This window comes from Meles meles, chromosome 9 (genome assembly GCF_922984935.1).
Source record: "Meles meles chromosome 9, mMelMel3.1 paternal haplotype, whole genome shotgun sequence".
Lineage (NCBI taxonomy): Eukaryota > Metazoa > Chordata > Mammalia > Carnivora > Mustelidae > Meles > Meles meles.
Window position 1 is genome coordinate 112,489,047 of NC_060074.1, and position 18,162 is coordinate 112,507,208.

The 18,162-nt window shown below is 46.4% G+C and overlaps 1 protein-coding gene across 3 annotated transcripts in view; it reads left to right on the plus strand.

Annotated features, from left to right (window-relative positions):
* The window catches only part of MYO7B (myosin VIIB), a 95,150-nt gene that overhangs the window by 18,902 nt on the left and 58,086 nt on the right, over nt 1-18,162 (plus strand). For 2 of the 3 annotated variants that reach the window (XM_046018272.1, XM_046018273.1), the window contains exons 2-6: nt 1,337-1,378; nt 9,490-9,603; nt 10,677-10,829; nt 12,320-12,504; nt 15,433-15,554. In XM_046018272.1, the coding sequence (XP_045874228.1) occupies nt 1,361-1,378; nt 9,490-9,603; nt 10,677-10,829; nt 12,320-12,504; nt 15,433-15,554 (592 nt within the window). In that variant the 5' untranslated portion in view covers nt 1,337-1,360. Of the gene's footprint in view, nt 1-1,336; nt 1,379-6,830; nt 6,868-9,489; nt 9,604-10,676; nt 10,830-12,319; nt 12,505-15,432; nt 15,555-18,162 lie in introns of those variants that run through there. The other variant, XM_046018274.1, reaches the window with a different exon arrangement.

Consider the following 18,162-nt stretch of genomic DNA (forward strand, 5'->3'; position numbering starts at 1 on the left):
GTGGGAAGGTTGGACTGCAGTGCCCCCAAGGACACCTTTCCTAGATTCTCAGATGTTTGTCTACCCACAAACATCCCAGCCCAGGAGAATGGCGACAAGACCAGGACAGGAAGTACCATGCTCCTCTGGGGTTAGAGAGAAAAATGTAAACTCAGACCTTAAAAAGGAATCTATAATCTGATTTTCCCTTTTGCACTGTAGGTACTCAACAAATGAGGAAGGTTTAGATTATCATTAAACATATAAATGCCCACACACTAAATTCAAATTGGAATAAGAAAATTCTTTGTCCACCAGGACAGAGAAGCAAAAGGCTCTTTGTCACATTCACCTGCTGCCTACACCACTACTTTCCTCTTACCTCCCCTCTTACTCTGCTCAGCCTAAACATGCTGACCCCAACATCATTTGCACTTTTCCCTCTGACTTTGCAAAAGTTGCACCACCCTTGGGGAAGGTCCTCCCTGCCTTCCACTGTGAGTTCTTATTCATCTTTTAAAGTCAGTGTCAAAGCCTCTCCAAGGGCATCATTCACAGTTTCACTGAACAAGTATTTCCTGGGGGGGCAGGCAAGTGCCAGATGCAGTGAGCACAGTGATGAGCAAAACAGATCCAGCTCACCTCACGCTGCTCACTGCAGAGGATGGCGAAGTGCTTGTGCTCCATGTCAGGAGAGCAGCAGGCAGGGCCGCCCGGCCTCCCTCCCTGGCCTGCTGCAGCTAATCAGACTCGCCAGAGTTCTCCCAAAGCCCCCCAGGATGGTGGGGGAGCAGCAAGGTCCTAGGGGCCCGTTTGAAAGGAAGCAGTTCAGGGTTGGATTCCCAGCTGTGCTCCTAACTAACTGGGTCACCTTCCCTCTGTGGGGTCCCTTGTAAGAAATGGGGAAACACCTGTGTTTTGGGAGTGCTATGAGGTTTAGATAAAGTACATCACATGTCTCTAGCTACGCTGGCTGCTTACCTCAGCAGTGCCCATGGTGTGTGGGTGATGACTGGTTTTCACGTATGTCTGAGCAGACAAAATTTGTGCTTCTGGAAGACAGGGACGGTGTCTGAAGGATGTTCAAAACCACTCACACTCCCTATGTCCAGCCCAGTACTGAGTGCACAATAGATGACCAATAAAGATGAGATAAGATGGAAGAAACCAAGAAAGCATCTTCTTACACCTGGATGGGACTGTGACTGACCCGTCCATGTCGTCAAGAGTCACTTCTTGAGCCAGAGCCGACGCCCGGTGCTCAGGGACATTCTGATGTACACACATGGCCCCTGCCCTCCGGGAGCTCCAAGGCAGGGCCATGTGGACTGACGATCTGCTTTCTCTCTGCATGCAGGCTGGGAGGAGCTGCTGCCTCAGGATGTCGGCCTTCAAGCTGGTAAGAATTGCATCTATTCCTTCTAGGGTTTATGTGGGGGGTTACTAAAGGCTAAGTCAAGTCACCCAGTGAGAAACAATGAGGGCCCACAAGGAAAACATCAGAGACAAGGGAATAAGAGGAACAAGACAGACTGTATTACTTAAAGAAAACAAGTTTGGCCAACCTCTGGGCCTGGGCAGGTGACCACACTTGCACAGTAATCCCTCACTTATATTTCAGGCTTAAATGCCTTGGCAAAGGGATGTCTCTTTTGTAGTTTCATTGCAACTGTTGCAGGGAGCTTACTCAGAGGGAATGGAAATCAAATACTGGGTCTGATCTCCACTTCGGGCTTTGCACCATCTTCCCTCAGCTCAACACACATACAAGTGCCTGCTGCATAGCAACAGCCAAGAGATGGCTCCACGGGGGAAGGAAGCAAATGCTGAGACCCTGCCCTGCACTGGGGTTGGGATGCAGGGTACCTCCAGGCAGCTGGGGTGGTGCATGCAGGAAAAGTGAACCTTGGGGGCTGGAGTAGCCCAGAGGAGAGCCCCCCTCCCAACCCACCCTGAATTCCAGCCCAAACCTGGGAAATCCAGATGGCAGAAATTCCATTTTGGTAAGAAGACGCCCCCAATACTCTTCTGCCTACAAAGCCAGAAAGTAGCCGTTGTCTCCTGGCTGTTGGATCTACACTGCTGAATGGGGCAACATCCCCCAGCCACCAAGCGCTCCTGAAACCAAGCCTCCCAACTATCTGAGTCACAGAAGTGTGGCTAGCATTGTTTTTTTCAGAGAAGAGATAGGCTGTTTTAAGACTGGAGAGAGGACACACGGTCTCAAAATTCAAATTGCAAGGACTTTTCGTAATCAAAAACATTAGAACTTGGCACCATTTTGGAGCATGAGGAGGCCAAGCTGTAAGGCAAAGCCAGGCTTATTTCACAAAGAAATACACTCCTGGGGTGCACTGGTCCCAAGGGTCCCACTGGGAACATGACGAACATCAAGCAGAGTTTAGAAAGATAACTCCTGGAGGCATATTATTCTCAGTTGCCGTTGTGAGCCTGTTCTGTCTTCTAAGATGGCAAGTTCCTTGGAAAGAGGGTGAAAACCTGATTCATCAGTGATCCTTCAGTGGGTCCTAGTGATTCTTGAATAAGGCGTGGAACCATACTATGCTTATTTCTAATGGATGATCCATCTGGGCTGCTCTGTGCTGGGCACTATGCCGGCTCCTGACCTGTGTCACATTCCATCTTCACAACAGCTCAGTGATGCTGCCCTGTTCAACAGATGAAGAAAACGATGTGACTTGCCCAAGCCCATGTAGCTCTGGAATGGAGAGTAGGGATGAGAACCCAGGTCTGTCTGACTTCAAATGGGCTCTTAGTCTGCTCCACAAAACTATACCATAACAAAATCCCATAACACATACCACAGACTGGGCGGCTTGAACAACAGAAATTTATTCCCTCACAGTCTTAGAGACTAGAAGTCCAATAACAAGGTCCCAGTAGGGTTAGTGTCTGGTGAGACCTCTCTGGCTTGCACACAGGCACCTTCTCCCATGGTCTTCCTTCACTTCCTTCACACACACACACACACACACACACACACACACACACACACACGGAGGAAGGGAGGGAGAGAGAGTGCGCTCTGGTGTCTCTTCTCCTTATAAAGACACCAATCCTACCAGGTTGCAGCTGTACCTCTTTGACCTCATTTAATCTTAATTACCTTCTTAAAGGCCCTATCTCCAAATACAGTTACACCAGGGGACAGAACTTTGACAGATGAATTTGGGAAGGACACAATTCAGTCTATAATAGGCTTTAATGTTATGTTTAATCTCTATTCAGAAAGTTCAAACATGTTAAATGACTGCATCATGGAAAAGGTCTTTATTTTTTTGAAAGCAATTAGCAGCAGATCCCCTCCCTGCCTAGGTCTCCCTCTACCTCCTTTGTAAACTCTTCTAATATAATTAAAATGGGATTTGAGCTGGAGAAATTTGGTTTTCACACTTTAGAAGCACACCCAGGCCAGGAGTGAGGTGGGGGTTTCTCCAGGAGCAGCTCAGGGTTCCTTTCTCAAAGAAAATGGCTAACTTGCTGCTCTGGGAAGCTCTGCCAATTGCTTGCTGTGTGCCCTTGGCCAAGCTTTCCATTCTCTATACCTTAGTTTTATCATCTGTCAGATGAACGTGGGGCTGTCCGAGACGTCTCGGAAAATCAGCAGTAGGTAGTGCCCTTTGTGAGCTGATGATCCTTCCCAAGGGTGGGGAGACACAGCTACAGGTTCTGAGATACAAAGACCACACCTGTTGCCCCGTCAGCTTGACAGCCACTCCCCCAATCTTCCTCCAATCTTCTTCAGCCTCCTCTTCCTGTCCTCTCAGGCTCCCTTTCTGAGTCAGACCAGCCATGGTTCAAATCCCACGCGACCACTTCCATCTTTGCGGTGAGATCAGAATCATGATACCATTGTTGTGAGGGTTACAATGCGTCCTTGGAAGTCACATATAATGCCAAACTTTGAAAAAAACTTTAGGACCACTAGATGTTCTGAATGTGTACAGTGGGGGAGAATGGTCTAGGCAAAGGGAACAGAACACGCAAAGACCCAGAGGGAATCAGGCCACGGTGCATCTGGGAACGTGCTGGGAGTAGGTGGCAAGTATCGGGGCTAAATCCACTCTGTTTACAGTGGTGTCATGAGCCCCAAGGTGTACAGAGGTTTGCAAATGTGTCTGCTCCAAACTGGGATGTGCTGCCTGATCCAAGGACTTAGCATGAAAAAAAAATGGAAAACAGCTCACTAATAATTTTTACATTGCTTACCCATTTAAATGATGGTATTTTGAATCTTTGGGGTTAAATAACAACACTCATAAAATTAATTTCACCCGTTTCTCTTTCATTTGAATGTAAATGTGACCACTTGAGCATATTCAATTTCATGTGTGGTTTGAATTCAGTTACTGTTGGAAGCCCTGGCCTGGACCACACACCAAGGATTTACAGATTGTGCGTTGTATACAGCATTCCTTTCTGACAGCTGAGAGGGTAGGATGAGGGGATTGGCCCGGATCACTTTTGCCCCACCTCTGAGGTGGAAGGGATGGTATTCCCCAAGAACCCCATGCACTGGGGAGAGAGGAGACCGCAAACAAAAACGGAAGTCTTTTGAAGAGGGTGATTAGATCTTGCATTGCCAATGTATTGTTTCAACCATGAGATTTTCCCTGACTTTGGCTTTGGGGATCTCATCACAATGCATGTATACAGAAGGTAGCTGACGTAAGGAGGAACATGCAGACAGACCTTTCTCTTTGCCACGATCACCAGCGTCTCTACCCCCTACCCTACGGACAAGTGAAAAAACCCAGAGTGTGGTGCTGCCACACATTCTGAGCCACCCTAAGGCCCTGGGCAGAGCATGGTCTTCGGTCACATTAATGAAAACCCCATCTTCCTTCCAAATAAGGACTATGTTTACATAGCTGTGGGCAGAGGGGCTGGAGACCCTTCAATACACAAGACTGGTTGGAAATATTTTGAAATTCAAAGCACCTCTCTGTTAGATTGGCTCAGTCCCAATGCAGGAAGCCATAAACATTTGTTTGCTTGATGATAGGTAAATCAGTCATAGCTTTTCCTCAGTCATATTGTAGCAGATGGGGAGATGGCACAATGACGAAGCACCAGGAGACATTCCTGGGTACAACAGGGTATTTGGCACCAGCAGCAACCATGCCATCTGTCCCCGTAGAAGGGACTGGCTTCTGGGGGTCTACTGAGGGGCCTGTCCTGGAACTTAGATCAGAGACCTGCTGCTTGAGATCCCTCCATGACCCATATGGCTCTCCATTTATCTAAGTGCACGCAGACACAGACCATTTCTAGGCCCGCTCTTCCACTATGAGAAGAGAAAGACGTGGCAGGTGGGCACATGGTATCAGGGCACCATGACTGTTTCGGTGAGTAGGCCAACAGTCCTCCCTTTTTAAAGACATTAGTGTGAAGGACCAGGTCTCCAGGAACCGGATTGTTCATGGTTTTGGGTCTTTGAGCTTCCTTGCAATAATTTCTGTCTCAGACTGGGACACTCCCACCTTCTCTCCAGCAAGAGCTCTTCCTGCCACTAGCTGTCCGGTATTTCCCACCACGAAGAGCGCAAGGACTCTGAGATCTCCCGCAGATCTCCCTGCTCCCTGGAACTCCTCCTCTGTTCCTTACCTCTCAGTAGAGGCTCCTGCTTTCTTTGCAGCTAACAGCTGCTGCTATTTCTCTTCTTCGTTCTTTTCCTGATTTGGCCGCTCTTGCACAGGTTTCCCTGCTGATAGAGGTCACGAGGAAGCTCTGTTTTCTGCTACCTTTTGTTTCCTAGGAGAGCTTTGGTCAAAGAGAGGGAACAGAAATCGCATTCTTTGATATCTTCTTCCAGCCCACGTTGGGTTGACGCCTCCTCACCCAGTTTGGATCAGAAATGGTATCTCTGCTTTTCATTTCTGGCTAATGTCAAGTTTGCTGTCAGATGCCCATCTTCTACCTTTGACTTGTAATCTTCTCGCTGCGGTGAGCTGCCAACTGTTTCAGCTGCACACTGCAATTCCATCCTCATTGTAGGAAAGCTTCTCCTGGGCTCTGGTGTGATTTGCTTAGTTCACTTAGCTCTGTACGTTGCTCATGCTGGTTTTCTGTATCCTACAGCAACTGTTCCTTGCTTTAATTTAGTTTTCATTTTTATAAAGTCATATAGACACACCATTTAAAGAATCACTCCCCCACTTCCTCTTCCTCAGAGGTGACTGCTATTGGACCTTCTAGTTGGTTCTTGGATATTTCCCTCTGTGTTTGGAAAGAACATGCCTGCTGTGTTACTTGAGTTTTTTATTGAAGGCACCATCTGTTATTGACTTCCCACCATGAAAGAAGACCTTAGCTCCTTGAGCCTACCCTCATCCTGGGCACTCACAAGTATACTACCTGTGTCTTTGTCCTCCCCAAATTGTTAAACCTAGCTTTGATCAGAAGTGCATACACAGTTTACTTTTTATATCTAAGTAAACGCTACTCCCAATTGAGCCTGTGGTGTACCCCTAGCACTGTACTTTCCTTTGCTAGATTTTATCATTGTCGTTTTTCCACCTGTTCGGTTTTCTGTGTATTTATTATGCCTTTAACCCCCAGCTTTCTCCAACATCTGTTGGTCTACTCTCAAAATGTTCTGATTCATATGGAGTTCAGCCGGTCTCATCCCCAGAAGGACATCTCTCCCAGAGTTGCTGACTTGCGATAGATCAACTATATCTTCTATTTCTGAGGCATACATCTTGACATCATCTTGGGTCTCCTTCACAGCCACCCCGAATATGCTTTTCACCTCTCCTTTGTACTAAATCCCTTTGCCTGCAACTGAGGTCTTTCTCTTGGTTAATATTGTCATTTTGTTCTAATAGATCCTGTAATACCTCTCTGAGAAAGGGTACATAGGAGGTAAATGTTTTTTAACAGCTTTCATGTCTAAATTATGTTTAGTCAAGTGTGAATGTCGGCTGGCATTTGTTCCATACTACATAGAATTTTCCCTAAGAATTGTGAAGATGTTTCCTCCACGTTGTTTTCTGGCTTCCAGCATTGCTGTTGAGAAATCAGATACCATTCTAACTTTTGAACCTTTGTATAAAGCTTATTTTTTCTTTCTGAAAACTATTGTGATTTTCTCTTTGTCTCAAGTATTTTGAAACTTCATGATCATATGTGTTGGTGTGGATCTATTTTCATTTCATGTACTATCAGCTGAAGTTTTTTCCCCAATTTTTTTTTCCAGAAGGCTTATGGGAATAATACTGCATCTTCAAAAATGTTTGTTACCTTTATACTGGAATGACAATTTGGCTGGGTAAAAAATTTATTTGATTTTTTTTTCTCTTTTTTTTCTTCCTGGTAAAAAACACATAACATTAAATTTACCATCTTAACAATTTTTAAGCATATAGTTCAGTATTAAGTATATTCACATTCTTGTGCAACAGATCTGAGAAGTTTTTATCTTGCAAAGTTCGATTCGGTGCTTATTAAACACTGTTTTCCCTCCCTTCTCCTCCAGCCTTTGGCAACAATCTTTCTACTTTCTGTTTCTAAGATTTTAACTACTTAAGATACTTATTATGAATGGAATAATGCAGCATTTGTCCTTCTGTGACTGGCTTATTTCACTTAGCTTAATGTCCTAGAGGTCTATCCACATTGTACCACATGGCAGGATTTCTTTCTTTTTTAAGGCTGCATGATATTCCATTGTACGTATATATCACATTTTGTTTATTTGCTCATCTATCAATAGATCGTTGGGTTGCTTTCACATATGGCTTTTGTGAATAATGCTGCAGTGCATGGGACTACAAATATGTCTTCAAGATCTTTCTTTGAATTTCTTTGGATAGATACTCAGAAGTGGGATTGCTGGGTCATAGGGTAGTTAGAGTTTTAATTTTTGTAGGAAACTCCATATTGTTTTCCCCAGTGGCTACACCGGTTTACAATCCTACCAATAGCGTGTAACAGTTCCATTGTTTCTGCATCCTCCCTGACACTTGTTATTTTCTGCTGTTTTGTTAGTGGTCATCCTAATAGGTGGGTTGTTCTTTTCTTGAGATCTTTGTAGGAGTGGTTCAGCCCTCATATAGGATTTGACTTTGTGCTGAATTTTCTCCTTATAAGTGAACTTATCTTTTTGTCTGCCCACACCCCCCAAAATTTTTTTTTTAATTTTTTAGTTCAATAACATTTACTAGTCTATGTTCTAGAGTTGATTTTTCTTTGTCATTATTTCCTGGGACCCGGTGTGCTTTCAATCCACAGATGCAAGTCTTCCTTAATTTCTGGAAAGTTATTTTGAATTATATCTTTAAATAATCTTCCTGGATTTTATTTCTAGTTACCTTCTTTGTGCACTTAGGTGTATTTTTGTCAATCTTCCATATCTATCTTTCTCTTCCTAATACCTGCTTTAAACATTTCTGTGTCACTCTGCTCACTCTCTCCTCCCATCATCAGAGAGATCTTCCCTGTGCTTTTAGCAGTTCTTGTTTTCCTGCTGTTTCTGATTCTGCTGTTGTTTCTGGTCCATGTTTATCTCTTTTCTTCCATTTCTTTCTCCAGCTTTGTCAATTCATGTCTCATCCTTTTCAGTTGTCTCAGCATCTAATTTCTGAGTTCTTGCTTCTGCTCTACTCTTTTTTTTTAAGATTTAATTTATTTATTTGAGAGAGAGAGTGAGAGAGAAAGCATGAGAGGGGAGAAGGTCAGAGGGAGAAGCAGACTCCCCATGGAGCTGGGAGCCCGATTCGGGACTTGATCCCAGGACTCCAGGACATGACCTGAGCCGAAGGCAGTCACTTAAACAACTGAGCCACCCAGGCATCCTTTATATTTCTCCTGCTCTACCCTTCAATAAGATTTTAGAAACCATGGGGAAATACTTGGCCACAACTTTCTACTGTTGTATGGCAGTTTTGTTGGTTGGTTGCTTGCTTGGTTGGTTGGTTTTTCCCTGGTGAGTATAATTCACCTTCTCCTTTCCTCCTTTTGGATTTCAGTATCTTTGTACGCAGACCTGCACTGATTCCTTTCAGATTACTCCTCTTTGAATGGGGTGAGCTTTCTCGGGTCAGAAGGAGGTTCATGTGGGTCAATGCCATGCTGCAGGCTAGCAGAAACCTAGTGAGGGCTTAGTCCTCCTACCACCAACAGTGGGTGGTATAGGGCTATTCACAGGGCAAAGACTTTCCCCCCCTCACAGTGGAACTTTTTTCCTGAAAATATGGCTTGTTTGTTTCCTAGAACCAAGCTAGGCCAGGGAATCCTCCACTGCTACCTCCCACCTCCCACTACCATCCTGGCAAGAGCAAGCGAGGGCAGGGAAGGAAGGAGGGGAGAAGAAGAAGGAGAGGGAAAGAGGAGGAGGAGCAGGAGGAAGGGGCAGGGGAGAGAGTGCACCCCAGCCACCTTGGGGAGTCCTGGTTGGAAGGGACAGCCCCCTGGAGAGTGTATGTCTTTAGCAGGAAGAAGAATGAGGAACAAGTATCTGACCACTGTCTTCTCTCTGCTCTCCAGGGTGACCATGTGTGGCTGAACCCCCTCTCTGACAACAAGAGCAGCGTGGCCATCGGGTGCATTGTCAAAGAAACAAAGCCTGGCAAGATCTTGCTTGAAGATGATGAGGGCAAGGTCAGTGTGGCCAAGCTCACCTCCCCATCCCTCCAGGTCCCTGAGCCCCTCTCCTCTTCTGGTGCTGCTCCCCAACATTTGGGGTTCCAGAGCCCAAGTCGGGGGAACCTACCTGGCAGAAGAGACCGCAGTGGGGTCCTGTCATGATAATCATCACATGTCTGTCTTGGGGAGTGTTTCTATAGTCAAAGAGCAGGGAGCAAGTTGATGGTCGAAAAATTAGACCAATTAGGGGAGCAGGAAGGAGTGAAGTGGGGAAGGGTCTATGGCAGAGAGGAGAAGGCAGCAGAAAGCTGGTTTGCAAAGTAAAGGAGGGTGAGCTGGAAGGATAAAAATGAGAGATGGAAAAGTTATTTGAGAAAGGAACGTGGAGAAGAGGGCCCCCAAAATGTGGGGAGGAATGGGATGAGATTCAGTTTATCCTGAACAAAATAGCCCAAGTGAGAGAAAAGTGGGAAGCTGAGGTGCCCTGCAGGGTTGCAGCTCAGCCAACTGGGGGTTGGGGAGTAAGCTTGGCCAAGCATGGTGCCCTGGGGAAAGGCATGCAGGGTGAGGGGTCCAGCTGGTCCCTTCAGTCTCATCGGGGGGACCTCTTTGCGGAGGTGCTACAGCACGGGGCATGTGGAAACTTGGCCTCCAGGGAGAAGATTCTAATCTGTGATCTGTGAGCTCCATATTAGGGGAGACAGTAAAAGATGAACAATAATATTTTCTATTTGCAAAATTTCTATGTTTTGCAGTTTAAAAAGCACTTTTACTTGCATGATCTTATTCATTCCAACAATCTGTGAGGCCCCCAGCTGCAAACTGTCCCTGATCCTCATCACAGCCAAATCTGACTTCTGAAGTCAGCTCCTCTGACCCTGGCCTGAAATTAGTCCCAGCTACACACTGACTCCTGACTCTGCACACATTCTTTCTCCAACCACAATCTACCCTGATCCTGCCTTCGGTTTCCCTGGTCCTCAACCAGAGGCTAGTCAAGCCACCAGGTCAGCAGATCTGCTGGGAACTTGGAGAAGAGGAGCTGTGGATTGGCTGCCCCTCAGGGGAGTCTGTGTCCTTTGTTCCAGGAACACTGGATCCGAGCAGAGGACCTTGGCACCCTCAGCCCCATGCACCCCATCTCCGTGCAAGGTGTGGATGACATGATCCGCCTGGGGGACCTGAACGAGGCAGGCGCGGTGCACAACCTCCTGATTCGCTATCAGCAGCACAAGATCTACGTGAGCCCCCACTTCCCCCCTACCCAGGGGACTCGGTCCACGGCACTGACCTCTTGGCTGCGTCAAAAACAAAAACAATAACAACAAACAGGCACTGAGAGTTTGGAGCCAGGCATACCTGGTTCAGTCCCCACTCCCTGTGCCCTCACTGCCTGAGGTGGTCAAGGAATTTAACGCGTCTCCATCTCTGCTCCCCAACCCAAAACAAGTAGGGTGAAAATACCACCTTTGGGGTCTCAGAAAACTGACATGTAGCACGCCAGCACAGTGCCTGGCACACAGTAGGTGCTCAGTTGGTGCTGTGGCTCAGTGGAAGTCCTGCTCTGATAGCCAAATGGACCAGAGGCCATGGGATTAGACATCGTCTGCCTGGACCCTTCCTACGCATGTGGCAGAGACAGAGTCACCAGGCAGAATACCTCTGTCCCCCTACGAAACGAGTCCTGGGATGGCCAGGAGGACCATGTGGGTAGATGTCGGTCCTTCTTCCAAAGCCTGGCAGTGGATGGGAGGCTCACCCCAGCCCTAAGCCGTGCATCCCTGTTCCAATACAGATTTTCCCAGTAGAGCCAATATTCAGAACAGACACGAACCCTGCCCTAATAGGGTGTGGCCTAGAAAGTCACTGCCTGGCCCTCTTCTGGTGAGAGGGGGCTGGGATGGCTCTGAGGAGACTGTCTAGAACGCTGAAAGTAGTGGGTGAATGAGCAGTGGACCCCAAATAAAGGGGAGGGCTGGCCAGGAAACTGAGGAGGCCCTGCAGGAGAGAGGGGACAGAGCATGCTGAGTCCACTCCGGCTGAATGTGAGTCAGATCTCCTGGGACCCATAACGCCGATAAGCTAAAATGAGCTTATCCTTTATCCTTTCCAAAGAGCTTATGCTTGCATTCTTTTATCTGGTTGTCACAGTCCTTGGAATCAGAGAGATTGAACTCTCTGTTCCTAAAATGAAAGCTAGGATGTGGGTAATCAGGTGACTTGATGATATGGCTATCCCTGTCCCGCTCCTAGAAGGACAGTCAGGGGACAGTCAGACATCCTGGGGGCTCCGGGTGAGCAGGTGGTTCTGAGCGGGGGGGATCCTAGGAGGGATCAGTGGAGGCTACCGTTGCTGGCCAGCCCCACAGAAGAGGCCCCTGTGGGAGGCAGGTGGAAACTCATGTCATAAATTCAGCCAATTTTTATTGAGCATTTTATTATTCTAAATACTAGACAGAACACTAAACATTTAACATAGAGCACTGCACTTAATCTTTCCGTGAAAGCATTAACCCCCCAGCTCCCATTCATAGTGAATGCCCCTGTCTTCCCAAAGGGAGGATCCAAGCAGCTGTATGTCTTGTCTCCCTGGCCCAGAATCAGACCCCACTTCTCTGCTAGACTCCGTCAGGCCTGGTAGACCTCAGTGGGGGCACCCAAGGCCGAGGTCAGGACCAGGCATCGCTGGCCTTCAGAGCAGAGGGCACTAACCATCTGCTCCCTTCCCCAGACCTACACAGGCTCCATCCTGGTGGCCGTGAACCCGTTCCAGGTGCTGCCCCTCTACACCCTGGAGCAGGTGCAGCTCTATTACAGCCACCACATGGGCGAACTCCCGCCACACGTCTTTGCCATTGCCAACAACTGCTACTTCAACCTGAAGAGGAACAAAAGAGACCAGTGCTGCATCATCAGGTAGGGCGCAGGGCTCCCTGCATTCCTGGTGGGGATCTCTGACGGTCCAGTAGAGCAGGGAGCCCCTCCTCGCCCTAAACCCCTCCCATCCAGCATGCCTACAAAGCCTGTTTGATGTAGGGGCTCCCATTCAACTGCAAACACCCTAGCTCACCTCACCTGGCCCCTACTGCCCCTCCACCCTGACAGGTCCCTCCAAGGCTTCCATCCTGCAGAACCTGTTCTTCCACTGTCTGAGCAGAGCCTGATTGCCCAGCTCTCAGTGAATATTTCCTGAGACAAGGAAGAAAAAATGGGATGGGCACATTTAATGGGACAGAGGCTTGGGGGCTCAAAGGTCAAAGAGATGAGGTCTCAATCAAAAAAAAAAAAAAAAAAAATCTCTGGGCAGGCCTCAGATGAGGACAGTAGCAACAGCTCCAATGGCCAGCTCTCAGGTTGCTGAGGCCCAGGAGGGACACTCCTCCAGTCCAGGTCCTGACCCTGCTTCAAAGATCCTCTGCTTGGCCTGGCCTCCCTGCTTCCTGCGCAGGCCCTCCTGGTGTGGAAGGAAGGGAGGGAGAAAGGAAAAGGAAAGAGGAGGGAGAATTTGCCTCCAGGGCACGTTGCTTGGAGATATAGGAGACTTCATTCATTCATTCAGTCAGTCATTTATTCATTCGAGGCTCCACTGTGCTCCAGCTGCATGCCCCGCATTGTACTGCTGGGTGGGGTCAGCAGCAAATGAAAGGGACTATAACTCCCGCCTCATGGAGCTTACATTCTAAAAGGGGAGACACACAGGCAATAAATAAGCTGGTCATGAAATTTTTAAATTTTTAAAGGCAGGTCATGAAAGCTTTGAAGAAAAGCACTATAGGGAAGGAGAAAAGACAGTGATGGGGCTACTGCTCTAGGTGGAGGGCAGGTGAAGCATGGCCTCTCTGAGACCAAAACGAAGTCCTGTAGCATTGATGACCACTGTTCTCAGCAACCCTCTGACTTAGATATTCATATTCCTTTTCTGCTCTTGGAGCAGGAGGTGGTACTTAGCACCAGGGAGGCTGAGATCCTTTCCCAGAGACACACAACTCTTAAGCAGGGAATTCAAATGCGGGGCACTGGAAAGAAGACAGAGAGGTGTCCTAGGGTGACTTCCACTTCTCAGGAAGTGAACGGAATAATGTGCCAAGGAGGGCTGGTGCTCTATCTCCCTCCCAGGCTCTCCCTGTCTACTCCACGTGTTCCCACTCCCATGCCTCCCAGGACTGGGAGGACCAGCCTCACCACCAGAGGCTTCCTGAGCCGGGCTGGCCCCCAGGCTGGCCTGGAAGTTCACTGGGCCAGCTTGCACCTCCATGACATCCGTGCCTCAAGAAGAGGGTGGAGCACCCTGATCTGTGGCTTTTTGCATGAGCAGAAGATCATTTCGAGTCAAACTGCCTTCTCTTCCTGCCCTCGCCTCCCTCAAGGCCATAAGAAAGGCCACAAGCAAGTCACCCCTGCTCTGCCCGTATATCCTGTCTCTACCTTGGAGGGTTGTTTGGGGAATTCATGTTCACGGCAGGTGGCCGAGGTTTGTTGACTGGACTGTCTTGGCTGGCATAGTAATTGTGAACATATTTGATCAAAACTTTTCTTTAAAAGAATACTTTCAGATGAAATGATATTTGTTCTGGATTTGCTTCAAAATAGTACAGGATGGGAAACAAAATGGACCAGTAGTTGAAGCTGGGATGGGACTGTGGGAGTTCGTAATGCAAACTGTAAGGTGCAGAAATCTCCTGGGGATCTTGTGAAAATGCATATTCTGACTGAGCAGAGCTGGGGGTGCCTAGGAGTCTGCATTCCCAACCAGGTGACAAGAATTGCTTTTATTAGCAAGACACTATTGAGTCTCCATTTGTAATGTTTGACATTTTCCATAATGAAAAATAATTTACCCCAAAGTGACACGAAAACCTCAATAATAGTAACAGTAACCACTATAAACCTGAGTGTGTGCAATATACCAGACACAAGTATATTTTTAATTTTATTAAACTCCCTAAGAAACTTTTAAAAACTAGTTTTCATATGTCACCATTATGAAATTAATATAGCTTCACGGTGAAAATTTTACAAAATTTCAGAAAAATATTCTCAGAAAAAAATTTCTAGATACTTTGGGAAGAAAAGGATTCCCCTATCCACTTGGTTAAAATTATACTAGATAGTAGGGACTTTTGTCACTTTATGTAGCTAATAAACATTGTCCAACTCATTGAAGGCTCTGTATAGGTTTGGTTCTAATGGTTGCATAATGTTCTCTGACCCAAGGGAACATAACAAATATCCCCCTTTGTGTTATTTCTGATTTTCCACAGCTGTTGGTTGTTTTTAAGACTTTTTTTCTAACGTAATCTCTACACTCAACGTGGGTGGGGCTCAAACCTATACCCTGAGTCGCTCCACCAACAGAGCCAGCCAGGTACCCCTGATACCTGCAATTGTAATGATCAGTAAAAAAATGTTTTAATGAGCACAAAACTTTGTGGAGAAAGCTTTTTCTGATTTGGGGATCATTTTCTTAGGCTAAAGGCAGGGTAATTGTGAATGATGCAGTCTCCCTTCTGGCCAGCTCACAGAGAGGATGTTACATCAAAATATTGCATCATCTGGTGCTGTTCATTCATCTGTTGTTACTGAGCACTGGGCCCGTGAACTGGAATAAGCCAGATGCAACCATGCTCCAGAGTCTCACATCCAAGGCAGGGCAGAAAAGATCAACACACCAATAACTGATCCAAAGTAGACAGCTGAGACCCACAGGAATGAGGCAGGACTTGTGCACAGGGAGGCGGTATCCCTGTTCAGACCTGAAAGTGGGCCTGTCGTGGATTTGCAGAATTGAGGGTTTTGAAGAAATGGCTGCTTTATTGACTGACATCTTGAGTGCCCTCTTTGCAGTGGTGAGTCTGGGGCAGGGAAGACAGAGACCACCAAGCTCATCCTGCAGTTCCTGGCCACCGTCAGCGGCCAGCATTCGTGGATTGAGCAGCAGGTCCTGGAGGCCAATCCCATCCTGGAAGGTGAGTGGTCACCCTTAGGACCGGCCTTCCTCCCTGGCCCTGCAGGCTTCCTGGCACTTCCTGCTAGGAGGTGCCCATGGGGAGGGACAGGATAGTACCCTTTCTGTGACTTCACAGGATCCCTCAGGACAGGAAAAATGAGCACATGGCGAATGGTAGTGTGGGGGCTCCCGGGAATCACAAGCTTTCACTAAGTGTGTTTTCCACAGGATCAAAACAAGTATTCCTTTTAAATAAGGACTCTGAGATGAAGTTGGTTTGGGAAATGCTGGGTGTGTCCACTTGGGCCCCCTGGGGGGCCATTGCTAAGCTGGTGTTAAGACTGCAAGAGGTTGGCTGAGGGGTACCCTTGAGTGAGACCAAGGGGGAAGTAGCAGGAACAGGCAGGAAAAGCATCCTGACGAGGATACTTGTGGGACACACAGGAGAGGGGAGAGTGTAATGGGCAGGATGAGGTTTCAAGCTGTGTGCATTTCTGCCAGAGTCTGAGGGGAAGCTCAGAGCAAAGTGCCCATTAGAGGAGGCCTCCACTGGGTGCAATGGCAGGCCCTAAGCCTCCTTGCTCAGTCTCTGATGGGGGCAGACCAGATGTGAGTGACTTGGATTCCCCAGTGACCAGCCACAGTCAATGCATTTTCTCTGTTTCTTTGTAACACAGGTGTGTTTTATGTACAGTGAAAGTTCACACTTTTCGATGTACAGTATGAGTTTTGACAAACTCATGGTCATAGTTTTAGTTCCATCTTAGTCATGTATGGAATGTTCTATCACTCTCAAACTTCCTTCATGCCTCTTTGTAGTCAACTCCCTGCCCAACCCCAACCTTTGGCAACCACCGGTTTGTCTTTCTTCCCCTAATACAGCCAACCCCTGAACAATGAGGGTTTGAATTGTGCAGGTCCACTTACATGTGGACACAATATTATAAATACATTTTCTTTTCCTTGTGATTTTATTAATAATATTTTCTAGCTTACTTTATTGTGAGAATACAGTATATGATACATCCAACGTACAGAATGTGTTAATTGACTATGTTATCAGTAAGGCTTCTGGTCAACGGTAGTCTATTGGTAGTTAAGTTCTGGGAAGTCAAAAGGTATACACAGATTTTCGACTAGATGAGGAGTTAGCGTCCCTACCCCCCGCATTGTTCGAGGGTCAGTTGTAGTTTTATCTTTTCCAAAAGGTTATATAAATGAAATCATATGGTTCGCCATCTTTTGGGTCTGGCTACTTTTGTTAGCATAATGCATCTGGTATTTTTCATGTTGTTTTCTGCATCAATAATAGCTGAAGGGCACCCAGGTTGTTTATAGGTTTTAGTGATTATGAATAAAGCTTCACAGACAGTTGTATACAGGTTACGGTGTGAACATACGCTGTTCTTCTGAATAAACACATAGGTGTGAAACTGTTGGGTCAGATGGTGAGCCATTTACTAAATCTATGTCACAAATTGCCAGAGTGTCTACCGAAGTAGCTGTACCATCTTGCACTCCCAGCAGCAAAATACGAGAGTCCTGGTTGCTCCACATTGTCGCCAGCACATGGGCCTGTAATGGTGGTTGCTACTCCAGTAGGCACAGACCTGTGTCTCACTGTAATTTTAATTCAAATTTCCTTAATGGCTAATGGCATTTTTTCATGAGCTTATTTCCGATCTGTGTATCTTCTCTGTATCTATTCCAACCTTTTACCCATTTTTAATTGAGTTGTTTCCTTATTAATGACTTGTGAGTTCTTTACATCTTCCAGATACAAGCCTCTTATAAGATGTGTTTTGCAAATATTTTGTCCCAGTCTGTAGTTTGCCCCTTCATTCTTCTAACAGTGTCTTTTATAGACCAGAAGTTTTTTATTTCCATAAAATTCAATTTATCTTTGTTTCTCTTACCGATCATGCTTTTGGAGTCATATTTAAGAAATCTTTGTGGCACCTGGGTCGTTCAGTTGGTTAAGTGTTCGACTCTTGATTTTGACTCAGGTCATGATCTCAGGGTCATGAGATGGAGCCCTGTGTCCAGCTCTGCTAAATTCTCTCTCCCCTTACCCGTTGCCCCCTCCCCCCACAAAAAAAAAAAAAGAAAAAAGAAAAAGAAAGAAATCTTTGCCTAATCCAGAGATTTCATGTTTTCTTCTAGATGTGGTACAGTTTTAGCTTTTTTAGGTCCATGATCTATTTTGTGGTGGTGGTGTTGTTTTTTTTTATGGTGCAAGGTATAAGTCGAGTTTCTGCTTTTTTCCAATTTTTTTCCTTCCCTTTCTTTTCTTCTTTTCTTTCATAATAATGTCATCCCCTTTTGTCAAAAAGACTATTCTTTCTCCATTAAGTGGCCTTTGCACCTTTGTCTAAAATCATACTATGTCATAAAATCATGACCATACATGTATGGATCTGTTTCTGGATTCTCCATTCTATTCTGTTGCTCTCTCAGACCTTTTTGCCAGTGCCACACTGTCTTGATTTCTGTAGCTCAGTTCCATAGCTTAGTCAGTTTTTCAGTCAGGTAGCCCACAACCTCAAATTTTGCTTTTCTTTTTCAAACTTGGCCATTATAGGTGTTTTACCTTTCCATATACATTTTAGAATCAGCTTGCCAATTTC